General features: G+C 42.7%; 2 protein-coding genes across 2 annotated transcripts in view; one reads left to right on the forward strand and one right to left on the reverse strand.

The window, feature by feature from the left end:
- Positions 1 to 398: 398 nt before the first annotated feature.
- WNT16 (Wnt family member 16) lies at positions 399 to 13,436 on the forward strand. Its single transcript, XM_071423729.1, has 4 exons — positions 399 to 611; positions 704 to 942; positions 2,975 to 3,255; positions 9,730 to 13,436. Exons 1-4 carry the CDS (start codon positions 526 to 528, stop codon positions 10,192 to 10,194), a joined length of 1,071 nt encoding a protein of 356 aa, XP_071279830.1. The 5' UTR covers positions 399 to 525; the 3' UTR covers positions 10,195 to 13,436.
- A 2,094-nt stretch (positions 13,437 to 15,530) lies between these two features.
- The window catches only part of FAM3C (FAM3 metabolism regulating signaling molecule C), a 29,947-nt gene continuing 27,411 nt past the window's right edge, over positions 15,531 to 18,066 (reverse strand). Inside the window, exon 10 of the mRNA XM_071423730.1 lies at positions 15,531 to 17,333. Coding sequence (XP_071279831.1) covers positions 17,244 to 17,333 — 90 coding nt within the window. The 3' untranslated portion in view covers positions 15,531 to 17,243. The remainder of the gene's footprint in view (positions 17,334 to 18,066) is intronic.

Raw genomic sequence — 18,066 nt, forward strand, 5'->3', positions numbered from 1 at the left:
GGCAGCACCGCAGAGGCGCGGCCGTGCGGGGCCGTGCGGGGCCGTGCGGGGCTGTGCTTTGTGCAGCGGAGCGGGGCCGTGCGGAGCCGTGCGGAGCCGTGCGGGGCCGCGCTTTGTGCAGCGGAGCGGGGCCGTGCGGGGCCGTGCGGGGCCGCGCTTTGTGCAGCGGAGCCCTCGCCGCGCCCCCGCCCGGCCCGCCCCGGCCCGCCCCGGCCCCCGGGCGGCCAATGCACGGGCGGGGAGGCACAGCCGGGGAAGGAGCCGGGGAAAACATCAATCCCAACTTTCTCACCTTGACGGGAACCGAGCGCTCCCGATGTGTCCCCTCCCGCCGCCCTCCCTGCCAGCCCAGCCTCCCCAGGAGGGCCGTCCGACGGGCCGGGCTCGCCGCGCCAGCTGTCCCCTGTCCCTGGAGGGGGACAAACCCGAGTAGGGGGTGCCCCTGGGTACGGTCCCCCTCGGTCCCTGCTGCCCGGGCGGGCCGCGGGCAGGGGCGGCAGCGCGGCGGGGCTGGATGCGGCTGCCATGGGGCGCGGGGCTCCCCTCGGACCGAGCCTGCTGCGGGCGGCGCTGCTGCTCGCTCTCTGCCCCGCCGCCGGCAGCACCTGGATGTGAGTAGCCGGGGTCAGGGTGGGAGGGCTGCGCCGAGCCCGTCCCCTCGGGTCCGTCGGGGCCCGGCGCTGACGGGCCGCTGCCTCCGCAGGTGGCTGGGCATCGCCGCCGCCGGCGGGCCCGAGAAGCCGGGCTGCGCCAGCCCTCCGCTGAGCCGCCGGCAGCAGGAGCTGTGCGAGCAGAAGCCGGAGCTGATGGCCGCGATCCGGGAGGGAGCGCGCCTGGGGCTGCAGGAGTGCCGCAGCCAGTTCCGACACGAGCGCTGGGACTGCCGCTCGCCGCCCGCCGCCCGCCGCGGCAGCGCCGGCCCCGGGCAGCAGCTGAGCAGCGGTGAGTGAGCGACCGAGGGACCGCCCCGAGGCACCGCTGCCCGCTCGGCGGGGCGGGGACCGGGCTGCCCCGGGGAATGGGTTTGCACGGCCAGGAGCCCTGTGGCGGAGGCGGGGACCGTCCGTGCGTGCCGTCGGCAGAGCCGGGCAGGAGGTGCCCGCCGCCGACCCGGGAGGTACCGCGGGCGCACGAAATGCACCGAGCGGACCAAACCTGCGCTTGTCTTTGCAACGCTGCTGCTGCTTCTTGTAATTTTCGCGTTGTACGTCCGTGGATGACACTGCCCGTAGGTAGATCCACTTAGCTATATTGAAATACTGTTGTTCTTAGACTTCGGTTGGGTTTATAACTTGTGTCATAGTTACTTAAATAAGTGGACTTATGACATACTGTTTCAGAAAGGTCACTTGCAGGCAAAATGTCTACTCAGGACACTAAATACAATGTGAAATGCTTTAAAATATATAATATGTGCTCAGTTATGTGATAATGATCAGCACAGTGAAACCAAAGGTGCTTTTTTGCATAAAATAACTATAAAATTGCTGGAATTTCCACTGAAACAAGGATGAGGTTTTTTGTATCAAATGTCGCACCAAAACTTTCCTGCAAGTTGCAAGGATCCTGCAACTTTTTTTTTTTTTTGGCTCCCTGGTCACTGATTGTGTGATGGATGTGATCTTAAATTTTGGAGTACTTCACTTTGTGTTCATGCAATCTTTGTACTAAAGCAGTGAAAACCCCCCCAAGTTTTAACCATGAAAACATAAAGTGAGGACTAAAAAATTATGCATATTCCAAAAAGGAAAGGGGAAAAAAAGAAAATGGCAGTTTTCCCCACTGTATGGAGCCATATGTGTGTTAGTCCTTCTGTTCAACAGGAAGGACTGTTCCTGAAGACCCATAAATGAGTGCCACTGTTCACCCACACAGCTTCACTAGTGTGGACTGTGGAAGCCTTTTATGGTGGTACCAGCAACACAGACTAATACAAACAGGAGAAACAAACAGGAATTTTCCTGCCCATGAGCAGAAACATTGGAGACTGGAAATGAATAATCTTCACAACAGTGAAAATTGGCCCATTTCAGTAAAATTTCAGCTACATTTATTGACCACTCATTGATATTCAATTTGCTTCGAGTATGCCTTACACAGTAATGTGTTAATTGTGGCTGGGTGCCACATTATGCCAGAAGTTTCAGAGAATGGGGCAGGCCTAAGAAGCCAGTCTAACAAGTAAAGACCTTTCATGCTGCTGTCTTTCCCATGGCTAGCTTTTTCTAGGAAAAGCACATGGCCAAAATATCTTTGTGCTGATTTCTGCCTCGTTTAAGACTTTAGGGACTCTTTGCAACCTTTGTGAATTAGAAGAACATCAATGTTTGCTAAATTTAGCATGAGGTAAGTTTTGGCCCTCTACCAAAGTAACCTGGGATCATGACAGCTTCTCTGAGATTTAGACTGACCTTTTCTTCTTCAAATCAATATGAATAGTGAAAAGCAGAGTGAAGAGTAAGGGGTTTGGAATGTGTGGGTCGTTTGGAGTTTGATTCTTCATTTATTATTTGGCTTGAAAATTTCTGTGGCAAATAAAATTCCTAATCAGATTTAGAAAGAAGTTACCAAAATTTGGTACCGTTACCAGTAGTGAGAAACAGCATCATTAATAGCATGGCCATATGAAGAGGCCATGCCCTGAAGTCGTTCTGGGGTATGAACATCCACTGCTTTGAACAGGCTGACACTACAGACCAAGCTGTGATGACTTTAAACTTTTAACTTTTAACTGTTATTAACTTTTAATAATCAGCTGGCTTGTAAAGTTCCTTTCTGCAGCCCATGTGGGTCGTGGGGTCTCTGTGTGGGGTTTGGGGTCCCGGTGTGGGGTTTGGGGGCAGTTTGGGGTGTGGGGATCCCATTATGGGGCGAGGGGTCAGTTTGGGGTTTGGGGACCTCTGTTTTGGGGTGTGGGCGCCAGGAAGGTGACCAGAGGCAGTTGTGGGTAATGTTGTCTCGCCTCGCTGTGCAGGCACGAAGGAGACGGCGTTCGTGTCGGCGGTGGCGGCGGCGGGGCTGGTGCACTCGGTGACGCGCTCCTGCAGCGCGGGGAACGTGACCGAGTGCTCCTGCGATGTCACCCTGCGGCACGGCGGCTCCGCCAGCGAGGGCTGGCACTGGGGAGGCTGCTCGGACGACATCCACTACGGAATGTCCTTCAGCAGGAAGTTCCTGGATGTGCCTTTGAAGAACGCGACGGGCAGGAGCGGGCTGGTGGCCATGGACCTGCACAACAACGAGGCTGGCAGGCAGGTGGGTGTCACTCGGGTGTGGCAGCAGCCCTCGATCACCTTCGCTGGCAAAGCGACGCCAGGCAGAGGAGGTGGGGCCTTGGCTGCAGGTATTCGTGGGGCCGGTGGCAAGAACAGCAGTAACATCACCAAAGAAACGTGTAGAAGCTCAGAATCAGAGCTGGTTTTAACCAACTAATTTCTGCATGTTAAAATAAAATCCACAAAATAATTAATAAATGAGTGCTTAAATAGTAAATTTATCTTAATTAGATATTTCATATTCAGTTATAAACTTGAAATGATCCGGTTATCATCATAATACGATATGATTTCTGTCACTGATTATTCTGTTATTAACATGACCTGCATTTACAATTCTCTCTAATACTGAATGAGAAGGCCAGCTGGACACAGGGCCTCATTACTCATCTTGCAGTCTGCAGTCCACACCTGAGAGTGCAAGTTTAGCATTGTTCAGAGGAGAAATCAAGAGTTAATATTTTCTTTAAAAACATGGGATAGAAATGACACCTTCAAAGTAGCTCATTGGTTAGAACATACATCAAAGAAGTGAAAGGAGACTGATTTTGGATGGCTTTTTTCAGTCCAAAGAACTTCTAACCCAGGCTTGCAGAGGAAAACTGTGTGTTTGGATGTGTGACATTGGATTTTCCTTCCTGTCCTGCAGAGGATGCAAAATGGGGGCAGCAATAGCCTGTACAGGAAGATATGAGCCTGTAATCTAGTGCTTGGAGCTTTCATCTGGAATGACAGAGATTTGTATTATTTTTCCTTTAAAATTACTTTCTTTGCTTTACCTTGGAGATTTCATCTTAATGGTTCTATCTGGGCTCATAATACTTTAAATCTGTTCTGCTCAGTGACACAGCTTTAACTAAAGGGGAAAAAAAGAAAGGGAAAAACTCTGGTTTTGACTACACATATTGATGGACTCCATTGTGACTCCGAAATTTCCTGTAGCTGGAAGTAGCATCAGTGGGTTTTACTGCAATCAACTTCCCTCTCTGCCATAGACAAGGAATAGCCATAGTAAGCCATCATAAGAGCCATGGTGGTATAACTGAAAATTACTTTAATTTGAAGTAATTTTTACAGGTAATATGTGTTATTTCATTTAAACTATATAGTTGGAAAAGCAGAAAATCTTTCAGGCTCCCTCCAACTGAAACCATTCCATGATTCCGGGTGACAAAGATGCTTTTTATAACTGAAGCAGTTGAAGCAAACTTTAAACTTAAGTAAAAGATGAGATCTAAAAGTTATGAGTTTAATTAGATGTCAGTCAGCTAAATCACCTCCAAGGAAAGGTGATTGGTTTCTTGTAGGAGATGTTAATAAGAGGAACAGAACATAAAATTATTATTTCTTTAAGGAAAGAGCAAAGAGTTGTTTATCATATTTGTAGAGCGAGATAGTTAAGGAAGAAATATATATAGTCAGCTTCCATGCATAAATATTTTGTAATTTAATGGCAAAATGTAGGATAAATCAAATATTTTGATCACTGTCCAGAATGAAAAAGAATGTTTGTTGTTGGTACTTGGGATTTCTAGCAGCAATATTATCTGAAGTTTAGCATAACTCTTCATTTTTGTATTTTCAAATCTTAACTAGGAGTTGCTGGAAAATGTTGGCCTTCATGTTTTGGGGCTTACAAGAAGGATGTTTTGATATCTTATGACCTTGTGTAATAAATACTATCATGTTTGGTGTCTTGCAAGAGCAGTCTTCCAGGGACAGTACTTCTGTGTTTGTTTGGAGTTAGTAAGAGAACTGGTATGTGCAGAATTCTCTTAGTTATCTCTTATTTCAGTACAAAATTTTATTTTATACTGCCACATGTCATAGTTATCATATCGACATATAAAAATTTTAAAACTGTTTATCTTTTGAGTTCTCCAATAATCCAACTCTCAGAAGGTTCAGGTTGCATTCTTATTCTGCTACAAGATAAACATTCATCATCCTTTAGCACGGCAATTTTCAGTGTGCTTAGGTGTGCATATGTGAGCTGGGCTCTTCTGCTCCTTGTACAAAAGGATGTGGGGAGTCAGGCACATATGGGTTCACTATCATTGTATTAGTATTATTTCACTGCTGGAAAAATTCTGCTCACTTTTCCACTTGTGGAAATTTATTTGATGTGGGACCTGTTTGGAGAGTTTGTTTTTACTGATGCTTGTGAATTGGTAAGAGACTCACCAAGTTTGGAACTATTCTTAAGTGCACCTCTGGTAGGACATGTGCTTGTCTTCATGAATAATCATATTAGTTCTACCAGTGTCTGAAACTGGGACATTTGATTACAGGCATTGGTTCCTGTGCCAAAACAAGTACTGGCAGTCCTTTTCTCACAGCTGAGAGTAGTGCCTGCAAACAGAAAGCTCAGCTTGGATGTGTTAAGCATTAACTGGCATTAGAGGGTATGCAAACTGGGATTCCATTGACACTCTTTGCTGCAAATCAGTCTCTGCTTTCTGCCCCATCTGTCTGTTCTAGCCACAGATTCCCACCCTATGCTGCTCCCTCTGTTAATTGCACTGGATCAGTGAAAGGAAGGCAGTTTAAAACTGATCTTTCTCTCAAGTTTAATTTTAAAAAAGAGCAGTGTTCATCCCTGTTCATCACTTGGCCCTGCGCTTTTGTTGTGCGTGTTGTACCACCAAGGCTGAGGGGCAATAGGGGCAGGAGGAGCTGCTCAGATGGGTCTGTGGCAGACCACAATGCTGGTGGACCCAGCTCAGTCACCACTCTGCTCATTTCTCACAAGCTGTCAGTCAGTTCCATGGCCCACCAAAGAAAGCCTGTCCCAGCTTGCTCAGAAGGACACATCCATCCACCAGGTTTCTGTGACAGTGCTCCTCTGAAGCCCTCCATGGAATTTTGTTTCGTATGGAAAATCCTCTCACTAGCTCATGAGTAACTGAACAGATTCACTATATGAACCTAAAATGTGAAACAGAACACTGGTTGTGTAGTCAGTCATGGTCCCAGTAACTCTGCAGTCACTGTGCACTGCTGAGACACAGGGGTATGCTGCAGCTGTGTCCCACCTGAAGGCCATGTTGGCTCTATAGGTACAATCTTAGGTCTTCTTGCACCATCAGGAGATGCCTAATCCCTAAATTTTGTGAGTTGTTCAATTATGGGAGATTTTTCATTGAAGTTTACGTGACAGACTGAGATGCAGTAGCATGTTCTGTGATCAGGCAAAGCAAAATGTCATCTCCCTGTGCTGGCAACTTAAAGTATATTGGACTCCAAGCTTAAAATTTGCCCATCCTAGCAGCTGGTAAGCAAGACACTGAATCACATTTGTGTTTCTTTCATTCATCTGTTCATTCATACACTGCTAATGTATGCCACATTTTTATATTCTGATATCAGTCTAAGAGGTCAACATCAGTTTCTGCTCCTGTTTCGAAACTCTGTCTCCCTCTGCTTTTGTTTAATTCATCCTCAGAGAAAGACTCTGAGTGTCATCTGCTGGACTACTTGCCCACATGGCCCTTAGCACCTAGCAGGTATGTGCAGAGCTTCCTCTGACAATTTCTGGATCCTTCTGCCCTTAGTAAGTACTTTATTATACTGCAGTGAAAATAAGGATTACATCTGTAACCTTACAAATCTACTAGCACAATATGATTTAAAACTACTTTGAAATTCTAGTTACTTGACAAAAATAACTTATCATTCAAAATTGGAAAAATGCTATTAAATCCTTTCTATTTTTAAGTTGCGTGTCAAATTTATCTTTTGATATTGTGTTTGATATTCACATTTATTAGGTCATCTGTCTTCTGACAGACTTTTTGTCCTTGTATTTTAAATTCTCATCTGCCCCAATCACTTTTACATCTTAATGAATCATATTCTGACTACCCAGTGGTTTCATTGGGTAGTCAGAATATGATTTCATTGACAGATTCTTGAGATATGAGCAAGGTCAAGTCTGTCTACTAAAGAGAAACTAGTCTGTGTAGAAGAGATGGTAAGTATCTACCATCTAGCAGTTGATTTGCCACTAAAAGAGTCTGTGTGTGCTCATGGGTGAGAGTTTGCTTGCTGCAATATTGTTATTTCTTCCAGTAGTGGAGAAAAATCTCCCATTGCAAAAGCAGCCCACAGCATGTGGAAGTATTTCCTGCACAGGAGTACCTCTTTGCCAGGTTTAGTTTGTAAAGGCTGTTCTAGGTCAAGGGCACATGCCTGCTCTTCCTTGCTAATGTTTTTTGTGAATGTCTTGCATATTTGGCTTCCACAGTAACCTCCACCTACAAATCATTCCTGTTTATTCACCAAAGATGTGACTCCAAGCAAACACTTTGGTCATGTGTTTTTTTTAAGGTTTGTAGAGTTTTATGCAAATGCCAGCTCAAGACTGAGTCAAGACCTTTGGGGCAGAATGTGCTGGGGGCCTCAATGCCCAGTGAAACCAATGGAGTAACCATGCTGGACTCATCCCAAACTTCAGTGACCACAGTCACCTTGATGAAAAGTCTCAGTTTAGCACAGAGAATAGAAATAGCTCATTTGATTTGCTGTATGCCTTGGAATTTTGGAATTTTGAGGATGGCATTTGTGCTGCCTGAGTTACCAATATGGAGTCTGGGGCTTGAGTTTTTTTCTGGTCCTGCAGAGGGCCAGTGGGGCTTGGTAGGATTTCAGGTATCAGATCTCACTGCAGAATCAAGGCTTAGGAACTGGCACAAATGAAACAACTTTCTCAGGGGCACCCAGAGGAGGATGCTAGATTTTTCTTCTAAGTTTTTAATTCAGTTTCAGAAAGACAGACTGACAGCAGCTAGTCTATAGTATATGTGGAGGCTGTAGGATAAGCAAAGGCTTAGGATGAAATTTAATAAACATCATGTAGTTGGGGTGTTGATTTGGTTTTTTTCCCCCATGTTTTGGTAAAACTGGTTCCTTCAAAGAGGATTAATTTCAATATGCATTGGTCTTGATGCATGAGGAGTTTGAAGACAAACATACTATGAGTTAATTTAAAATCCACACTTACTGTTAAATTTACCAATTGCTTTGATTGTGGAAATTAAATAGGGGGGAAAGGTTAGTAAAATGGAAGATAGCAACATGGGCTTTCCACACTACTAACCAATGGCCCTTATGAATCTACAGGATGGCTCCAGAAGGTATGTTAATGCAAATGTAAAACAAACCAAAAATTATGATATCTGGTACTACATCTGTACATGTGTGATTTTTCAGTGCCTTTTTCAAACTCTAGTGTTTGTCATTAGAGGGTTGTCACAAGACTAATTGTATGATTTTATATGATGACAATTAGATGTTAGAGAAGGAAGTACTGTATTGATTGTCTCCTGAGTGTTTGAGTCAGTCTCAAGATAAAGGAAGTTACTGCTTGTTTACAGATTCCAGTTGTTTGAGACTTGATTATCCTACAAACTGAGCCAAAATTGTTATGTGGTACAAAAAGCTTATCACAGGCTTCCAATTCCCATTGTTGGTCAGACAGTTACTGTTCAGCCCAGCCCTTGCTTCTGCACGGGCATGGAAAAGTAACTCATCTAAGTATTTAAGTATTTATTGTTGGCAAGAATTTCATTTAAGTGTTGGCAGTAACTGTGGAAATCTTGCTTAAACATTGACAGGTATAAAAGTAATGTGAGTGCAAATACCTAGCTGTGTTAAATGGAGCCATTATGAAACTGGAAACACTAGGAACTCCTACTAGAACTAGTTATGCCTAAATTAAAAGAACAGGGCTTAAGACTATAAGTGAGAAGCACCTGAGATTTACTACAGATTACCTGAGCCAAAGACACCTCTGCTAAGCCATGGTGGGTCTTTTGACAGACTTTCTGTGAAACCTGGAGATGTGGGCATCTTCCTGCTCTTCCAACAGTTTGCCCTGAGGTGCCTCCCCCGTGCTGCTTTGGGTGCTGAGCCGCACTGGCTGCCCAGGCACTGCTGTGTGACTCCAGCCATTCCTGTGGCCTTAGTTACAAACAGGGTTGTCAATGTTTAGTGGTCTTCATGGTAGCTGTAAAGTACCCTTAAAAGGCAACATAACTGGACACTTACTTGCCCAGTCAGTGTCTTCCAAAATAGGAAGGGTGCCATGACCTGCCCTATCCTTGCTTTCCCCACGAGACCCTTTTGCCATGACAGGACATGTCATTCAGGTATTTAGGATCCTCCAGAATGAAAAGCCATCCAGAAATCACAGCTTTCACTGTTGTGATCAATATTGCTACATTATGGCCATTGCAAACTGCAAATGAAAAGCAAGTCTGAAGATCGTGCCTCTCATAGTGGGGGTCCAGGGCTGGAAACCAGGTTCCTAACACGTGCTCTGACTTTCCTGCTGTGGAAATGGCAGTGGCAGCTGTAATATTAAATACTTTAAGACCTCTGTGCTGCTGATGTCAGGCAGCATTCCTGATGAATGAAAGAGCACATCCAAATGTCGTTCTCCCTTTGCTTTCAGGCTGTGGCAAAGCTGATGTCTGTGGATTGCCGTTGTCATGGTGTTTCTGGGTCCTGTGCAGTGAAAACTTGTTGGAAAACCATGTCATCCTTTGAAAAGATTGGCCGGTTTTTAAAGGAGAAGTATGAAAACAGCATACAAATATCGGACAGACTGAAAAAAAAGCTACGCAGGAAAGAGAAAAGCCAGAGAAAAATACCAATTGGGAAAGAGGACCTGCTGTATGTGAACAAATCGCCCAATTACTGCGTGGAAGACCAAAAACTGGGGATCCCTGGCACTCAGGGCAGAGAATGTAACCGCACGTCGCAGGGGCCCGAGGGCTGCAACCTGCTGTGCTGCGGGCGCGGGTACAACACCCACGTCGTGCGGCACGTGGAGCGCTGCGAGTGCAAGTTCGTCTGGTGCTGCTACGTGCGCTGCAGGAGGTGCGAGACCATGACCGACGTACACACCTGCAAGTGAGGTGCAGTGCAGGAAACACGGCCAGAGCAGCCAGCCCGTGTGCTGCACACAGCTGCCCTGCCACGGGGACAGCAGTCACTGCCACCATGCGGGATTTCAGAGGGGTCGGCCTGGGGGAACAGGTACTGCCACACCACGGGTTGTCCAAGCGAGCCTCGACTGAAAGGACAGCTGGGTAAACATCAGGCTGCATGCAGGGACAGCTTAAACACCAAAAAGGACTCTTGATGACACATTTGAATGTGTTACTCCATGAGCAGAGACAGATGCTGAACTTTTCAAGTTTTAATAGACACAATGTCCTGAAGATCCGTGTGGCAAAGAGGAGAAATCTCAAGATCTCATTAGCTAGAGACTGAAGAGTCAAGAGAGTTTGTAAAACGCATTAGACATAGTCCTTATGTCTGTGCTTTTAAAACTGGGACTAGACAGTTCATTTCTGCAGACTTCAGAAAGACCCACAAAGATAGGGAAAGAGTTCATCTGTTGAGCACGAAGCATTTGCTTTGCAGCCGTTCACAACTCTGCCTTCTGCAAAATGTGCCGAAAAGCATCGGGAAGTGAGGAACGTGTGTGACTGCAGAGAGCTCGGCAGGTCTGCCTGGAAAAGGAGGGTCAAGCTGTGCCCTGGGGAGAGAGGCAGGAGCACAGATTGGTGAATGTGAATGGGGTACCAAACAGCAACCTCAGGATTTTTAACTGGTTGTCCTTCAAACACTCAAGGGACAGGTCTGAGAAGGGACAGAAATACAGTTTTATATTTGAAGGAAATAAAACCCTCTGCAGGCATTTCCTGAGTATCTGAGCACACATTTTGCAAGTCAGCTGGTTGTCACCCCACTCTTGAATTCTATGCAATAATCTGCCACATTCAGCCATCTCACTGGTGGTTCACCATCATTATCGAAATTAACCACATGAGATTTAGCCCAAAGGAATCTGCCATAAAGCAAAGGATTTTTTAGAACAGATTTTCTTTATAGAATCAGCAGCTAGAATTTTTCATTAGGTTGCATCTTCAGTAAGTTCAATGCACAATATAATTTATGGATTGGCTCACACCACTAAAATATTTAAACTGTTAATGATAACACTTTCCCTGTCTCAATATGTTGGCTTAATTTTATTTTACATCTGTGAAAGGTTGTTTATTTTTATGCAGTGATTTAATGCCTGGCTTAAAAAGCATCATGTGAAAGGATTACTGTTGTTTAATTGTGCAAAGAACTATTTTTGATAAGACAAGAAAGTTTATATTTTGTAAATATTTAAATTATGCAAGTTATGTAAGAGGTTTCCACAACTAATGTGATAAGACTACAGCCCTTGAGATTTGTTGGTTAGATATTTGTTAATATTGTAGTAACCTTCAATTGAATTTTGTTTGCATGTGCTGGGGGAAATTAGTCAGAGAACTGCATCAATGTTAGAGGTTTTTATCATCAGGGTGGTTATAACTATTGCAGTCCGTACACACTGATGAGAAACACTACGATTTTCTAAATGGTCAGTTAATTAGTATTCTGCATACTTTCTTTTTATTATTCTCTTAAATGCATTTTACAAACACTGAAATCCCAGCCCCAGCAGTAAGTACTCCCACTGAAATCCAGGGAAATTGGAAGGATTTGCAATCCCTTAACTTCTTCCATACTAACAGCCAGCTTTTAGAAACTTGGGACAGTTTGGCTGAGGCTTTCAAAGTTACTTTGAAGAATTCATTTCCTAGTCATCAGTCATTTTCCAGGAAAGATGGTGACCAGATTCTGAACTGTCACTCTTTATTGGATGTATAAGTCAGGAAGAAGGAAACAAAATCTTCTGTGTTGTGGTATTTCACTGCCTTATGTGGGTTATTTTAGGAACATCAGTTCAGGAACAATGAAGCCCATTATCTGCTATTTGGACCTTTACTCCACATTTGGCTAGTCCATCTCCATTGGCCTGACCAAATTATTATCTTGGGATAATAAAAAAAAAATCTGCTGTCTGTGAGGAAGGGTGCTCAGCATGCCAGTAAGGCACTGTCACAGGAGGTTTCAACACCTTCTTTGTGAAAACTTGGATGGGGAGAACATTTCACTGTGGAAGACCCTGAAGAGAGAGTTGTGAGCCCTGGTTGTTTCAGCAGTGAAAATAAACCCACAGGCTCCTCAGGCTGTGCCAAAGGACTGATTGGCAGCATGGATGGGAGGTGACTAAACAGCACTAAGTCCTGACAGAACAATACCATACTCTCTGCTGAGACCATACTTGGGATAATACAATTTTTGACACCTAAAATAACCTTAAAATATTATTTAAAGTCAGTAGTTTGCTGTTTTGGCTTTTGTTTGGTTTTTTTTTTTTTGTTCTTTTTTTGGTTTTTTTTGGTTTTTTTCCTGTTTATTGATTGCAAGATCAGCAGGAGAAAGAGAATTAAGCAGCTGCTTTGGCTGCCTCAAGGGATCAGAAACTTCCCAGAGAATGGAGTGATTTCCATGCTTTTTACATAGCAGACAATGTAGTTGGACTATTACAGTGCTCTCTGCTGATCCCTACCTCTCTCCCTATATATTCTAATTCCCTGAAACAGAGTTTTCATATCTGCATATTTCAAATGACAATAAACAGATGATCTTCATTTTATTAACTAATATACTACAAAACTTAACACAAGGTGTAGTTATATATGTGGTTGGTTAGGTCCTTTTGAGGCATCTAGAGAATTAAAACATAAATCAAGAAATCCACCAAGTTTTACAATGGGGTGCAAAGACCTGGGAACTTGAGAGTGTACTGATAAAAAAAATGCTAAACATTGAATGCTGAAAAGGATAATTAGAGAAGATGGATGTAGTATTTGGTAGACAAAAACATTTGCAAGCTATGTTCCACAGAAGATAGCACTCTCTTCTACTGCTATCCCTCAAGCTCAAAGAGGAGTCATGATTCCTCCTCAGTCTGGAGTGCCTTTCTTCATGTCTTTGCATGAGCCTGTAGCTATGTCATGCTATGGACAACACCCTCAGAAAGGAGCAGACCTTTCTGAGGCAACAGGTGATTACAGATTTAGAGATTAGAGCAACTGAAATACAAGATTAAAGGAACTGGTTTGAGTGTTCTGGAGAGGAGAACCATAGGGCAAGGAAGAATGTAAAAAGATACCTAAGTGGACAGTCATCCATTTTTAACTTGCTAAAAAGTAATTATTTTCAGCTAAGAAGATGGGGACAGCACATGAGCCAACCCACCTAGATGGACAGTTAAGCACAGGAAATGATATCTGAGGAATCTGTTTCAACCTGAGTCTATGAAGGATGCCTTAGATCTTTGGAACCTTGAAAGGGATAACAACAGAGGCAGCAAGGAGGAACTAAAAGTGGCTTTAATGTTATCAGAAATGCAAAGAAGCATCTCAAGTAGAGCATGTTCTCTCTTGCCATTGTTCACTTTTTCAGCCCCCAGGGAGCCAGGAGCAGGGTGTGGCTGAAGCTCAGGAGTTGGTGCCCTGCTGGCCTGGTGCTCAGAGGGTGAGAAGCAACGTCCCTTGCATCCCTTGTACAGCATCAGGAGCCACTGACACCTCATGATACCACCGAACACGTCAAGAGCTGTTCTTGCACTTTCCTCTGAACACGTCAAGAGCTGTTCTCGCACTTTCCTGCTTCAGCCACAAAGTTCCCATCGAGCCTTACTCGTTTCTTCAAGTTTCTTTAACAGGCCCCTTGCATTCAGGCTAGGCTACAGCCTTACAGCCTTAAAACTGAAGAGGATTTCATCAATAAAAAGTCCTTTGCTTAGCATCCGCCTTAGCCATGACCCAAGTCAGTTAGGGAGGCACTGCAGCCCTTCCCATCCTTACAGAGCAGTCAGTCAGCACTTATGGTGGCAGTATTATTTCCCCTTTTGAAATTACCCACCTGGCCTCTTATTAATACACTTATTCTTGAAAAACACTCAGACTGCAGAAAACCCAAACAGTTCAGGAGACATTACATACACATGAAGCATTTAGCAGTCAATTAAATGTTTGAGCAAACTAAGTGCTACAGTAAGACATCTAGAAAGCAAAACATGCCGAGCAAAATAAAGCTTTTTCCTAAGTGGCAATCAGGAAACTAAGGCTGTAAAAGGGTCTGCTTTTCCCAGAGGGGAAAAGATAAAGAAAAACCAGCTGGATCATGAAAGACACTAGGGAAGGTCCAGAGGGTACATCAAGGCAGAGACCTCCTTCAGTTTCTTTCCTAGGACTCCTATTAATCCATATAAAGCACCATTAGTAAAGCAGTTGAGAGCTGTGATTTACATGGAAGTCATCTTCAGGTGCCTTGAATCCCAGTTTGCTGAAGATTAAGCTGAAACCTTCTTGTGTCCTTCCCCCCCTCTTCTCACAGCTCTACTTTTTCAGGCAGACATACCTCAAAATCTCTCTTCCCTTTCCTTGCTGCTCTGTTCTCAACAAGCCTGCAAGATGCTACAGATGTTCCTATCACCTATGTTTCCATATAGGAAAATATGGAACCTGGAGCTTTGTCACACACAGGTATTTATACACCTGTACCTTCATCATTGCAAATAATTTCCTATTCCCAGCTGGAGAGAGGCCAGAAGTCATCTTTGTGCTTGGCAACTCAAATGAAATGCAGATGGATTACCAGAAAACCCTACTGATTTCAGAGAGTTCATCTCAGCAGCAGGACACTGTAACTTGCTCACTCAAGGCAGAGAAGGCAGGACCAGATCTTGCAGCAAGTCATGATGATGGAGAAAACCCAGGACACCCCATTTGTGTGGCCACTCCAGTAAAACTTCTAAATATTTGGCAAGAGTCTTATTAAATATGATACCATACAGCTTTGAGGACATGGCTTAGAGAGTAAGATTTCCATCAAAATTTCAAGACTCAAATTATTTAAAATGCAACAAAAATAATTCTACCATTTAATTGCTTTAAAATATATTGCTTAAAGTTTGTTGCAGTTACAACTTTAAGGAGTTAAGAGAATCATGATATTTCTACTCAACTCAGATTGCTAATAAAGGCACACATTCTCCATTTAATTTTCAGAGGAAATTTTAACTCTTTAATTTGAAGAAAGATGTAATATTCACTGGCATTCAAAGCCATAATAATGAAGACAAATGTAGTCCAGGGAAACTACTAATGCAGCCAAATAGGGTTTCTTCCTCTTAAAACCCTGCTGAGTAACTTCAAAATTATTTTGGTATTATTCTGGATAGCAGTGTAGTCAATACTGGCATACACACCAGCAGAACTGAATTTCTGTGAAAATTCCAGGAATTAAACAATTACTTTTCCACTACAGACTTAAGTAATGAATAGAATTTCAAACTGATTAGAAAAGGGATTTTACTTCAATGAAAAAATGCACAGGATTTTAACACATCCTTCTACAGGAAAATCTGGAAGATTTAACAAAAGCAATTTCACTGTGTCAGGTGGATTTACAGCTATTTCACATTAATATTAAGGGAAATCCACATTATTTAAAAAACTAGTTAAACACAGAGAACAACTCAGAATCCAGTCTTACCCTGGTATCAGAGATTATTTATTTTTCTTACAAGGTAATTCTCAATATTGCTTGAAATTTTTAGTGCACAGAATTTGACTCAGAAAACATCAACAATAATACTATTTCCAATGCCTCTTCAAACTCACTGTGGGCTCCTGAAAAATACTTTGTGGCTTTTGCACCATAGTACTAGCTTGAAGTTTTTGAGGAATATACCAGAACTCATAACACAAAGCTCCAGGAGATTACAGCCAGTTCTGTGTCAGCCCTAATTTTGTGAATATGGATACAATCAGTTAGTATGGTATAATTTAGTTTCAGGAAAAGTTCAAGCTGGCCCTACTTAAAAGAAATACAAGTTTAGAAAGAAAGCAAGGTCTTCACACAGCTCTGATATACGATAAAGAATAAGGCCACTTAAACTTGGTCCTTTTTTCCATTAAAAAAAGGATGAAGGAAACATTGTCAGTTAAGTTTACAAGTCACACATTGCATAACCCAAGACACACTGCTCTCTCTGACATTCCAAAAGAAGAGATTGCATGAGAAGTACTGTAGGTGGTGAAGGTGCACAGCTGTGTACCCTGAAACAGCTCTCACTAGAAGGCAGACTGCTTTCTAACAGGCTCTTTGTGATGGGAAATTTATTCCTGATGTTAGAACCAAAAGAGGAAGCTCTTCCATTACACACATCCACTGCAGCTGAACTGCCATAGGGAGAATCAATGGTTAAGCAGCAGTACAAAAGCTGCAATAAAAAATGAACAATTTAGCCACAGTACTGCTGCTTAATGTGCCAGTCCCTTCTATAAAGCAAACACTTTCAAGTAAAATACAAATTCTTCCAAGCTGCTTTTAAATATCACACATACTATTTACATATTTACCTTAGTTCATCCCCTAAAGATAGAAAAAAAATTCTCTTGTGCTTTTCATCGCATATCTGTGTTACACTATCATGTAGTCTTCTTTTGCTGATTACTCAGTTTTGATAGGGGACTACAAAATAAATTTTTGGAGCACTTGGTATTAGAATAACCAAATAGTTTTAATAAAAATTGATGATGCCATTAAAAAGGCAGAGGATAAAAAAAAATTAAAGCTCCTTATTAATGTATTACTAAAATCTGCAATATTCCAACAAGTTTACATAGTCACAGCAAAATTGCACTGTTAAGAGGACAGTACATTTGTCACAATCTGTTTATTGTCCACATACATTATTTATTAGCCAGTTATCTACAAGTATTATTTACCACAGGCAAACTAAATACTGTGCTTTTAAGAAACCTGCATAGAAATGATTGGATGTTTCTTTTATTTTGGTCATATTTACAAAAAGAATTTCTATGTGTGTCAGCAATAAATAATCCCAATATTCAAAATGTCAGTGCTCATGCACACACTGACAAGATGGCTGCATGCTTTAAAAATAATTTTTACAGTACAGTCTCCTTCATAGCCCTCTCTCTAATAATAGCAGAAAGTGCATTGTCTTCCATAGTCTTTTTCCTTTTCTTCTGTTTTCATTTAGTCTTGCTTCTGAGGGATACAGCCTTCCATCTCAACAACTTCTGGCCAGCCTTCATACTTGTTTGTGTCCTTGTTATTCTTTATATGCTATAAATGGAAAATATCAATCAGCCAATATTGTGAAGTCATTTATCCTTTTGCTTTAACTCATAGCTTTAAGACATGTACTTATTTTCAGGCCATGGACAAAGAAAAAACATTACTAACTTCTTGTGCTTTGAATCAAACATAACAATCTGTAAGTATTCACCATTTAAAGTAACTTGCCCAGACAAGTGTATGGTAAAAAGTTAAGCCATACAGGGGAAACATTTTTAAATTTTATTATAGATGTTTGCTTAGGAAGAGAGAAGCAAGGGAATTACCAACTGCATTAAAACATGTACCACTAGGTAAAAATAAATAAGGATACTAAATTTACAAGGCAATGAAAACAAATAGTGAGATTTGAAAGAACATTTTATTTCTCCACCAAACAACCATCTACAGTCAGGTAAGACATTATTGCCTCCAAGAGTCTGCCACTGTTTCTAGACTTAGTTTCCCCTCCCTTACAAAGCTGGCAGAAGAAAAAACATCTTTACTCTGCTAGTACAAAGCTATTTCTACCAGTAATTAAAGGCAATATTGACACATGCTGAATTTTAACAGCTAAAGTATGGGAATATATTCTATTTCACAAATTTGCGATGGCAGCAATTTGAGAGAAGAGCAAAGTTACAGCTGGGAACACCAACACCTTAACTACCCACTTATCTCTTGGAAGCTCACCATTTTTAGTGCATCTAAAATACAAGTTGGGCAAAAAGCTTTGAATTCT

The sequence above is a fragment of the Agelaius tricolor genome, unplaced genomic scaffold, assembly GCF_023055355.1.
Source record: "Agelaius tricolor isolate 1412-34295 unplaced genomic scaffold, bAgeTri1.0.p SCAF_3, whole genome shotgun sequence".
NCBI lineage: Eukaryota > Metazoa > Chordata > Aves > Passeriformes > Icteridae > Agelaius > Agelaius tricolor.

Bases quoted from the DNA above. Each gene is read 5' to 3' on its own strand.
- WNT16 (XM_071423729.1), top strand. From the start codon at position 526: ATGGGGCGCGGGGCTCCCCTCGGACCGAGCCTGCTGCGGGCGGCGCTG. The intron at 943-2,974 runs GTGAGTGAGCGA...CTCGCTGTGCAG, and splicing joins CGGGCAGCAGCTGAGCAGCG to GCACGAAGGAGACGGCGTTC. The intron at 3,256-9,729 runs GTGGGTGTCACT...CTTTGCTTTCAG, and splicing joins ACAACGAGGCTGGCAGGCAG to GCTGTGGCAAAGCTGATGTC.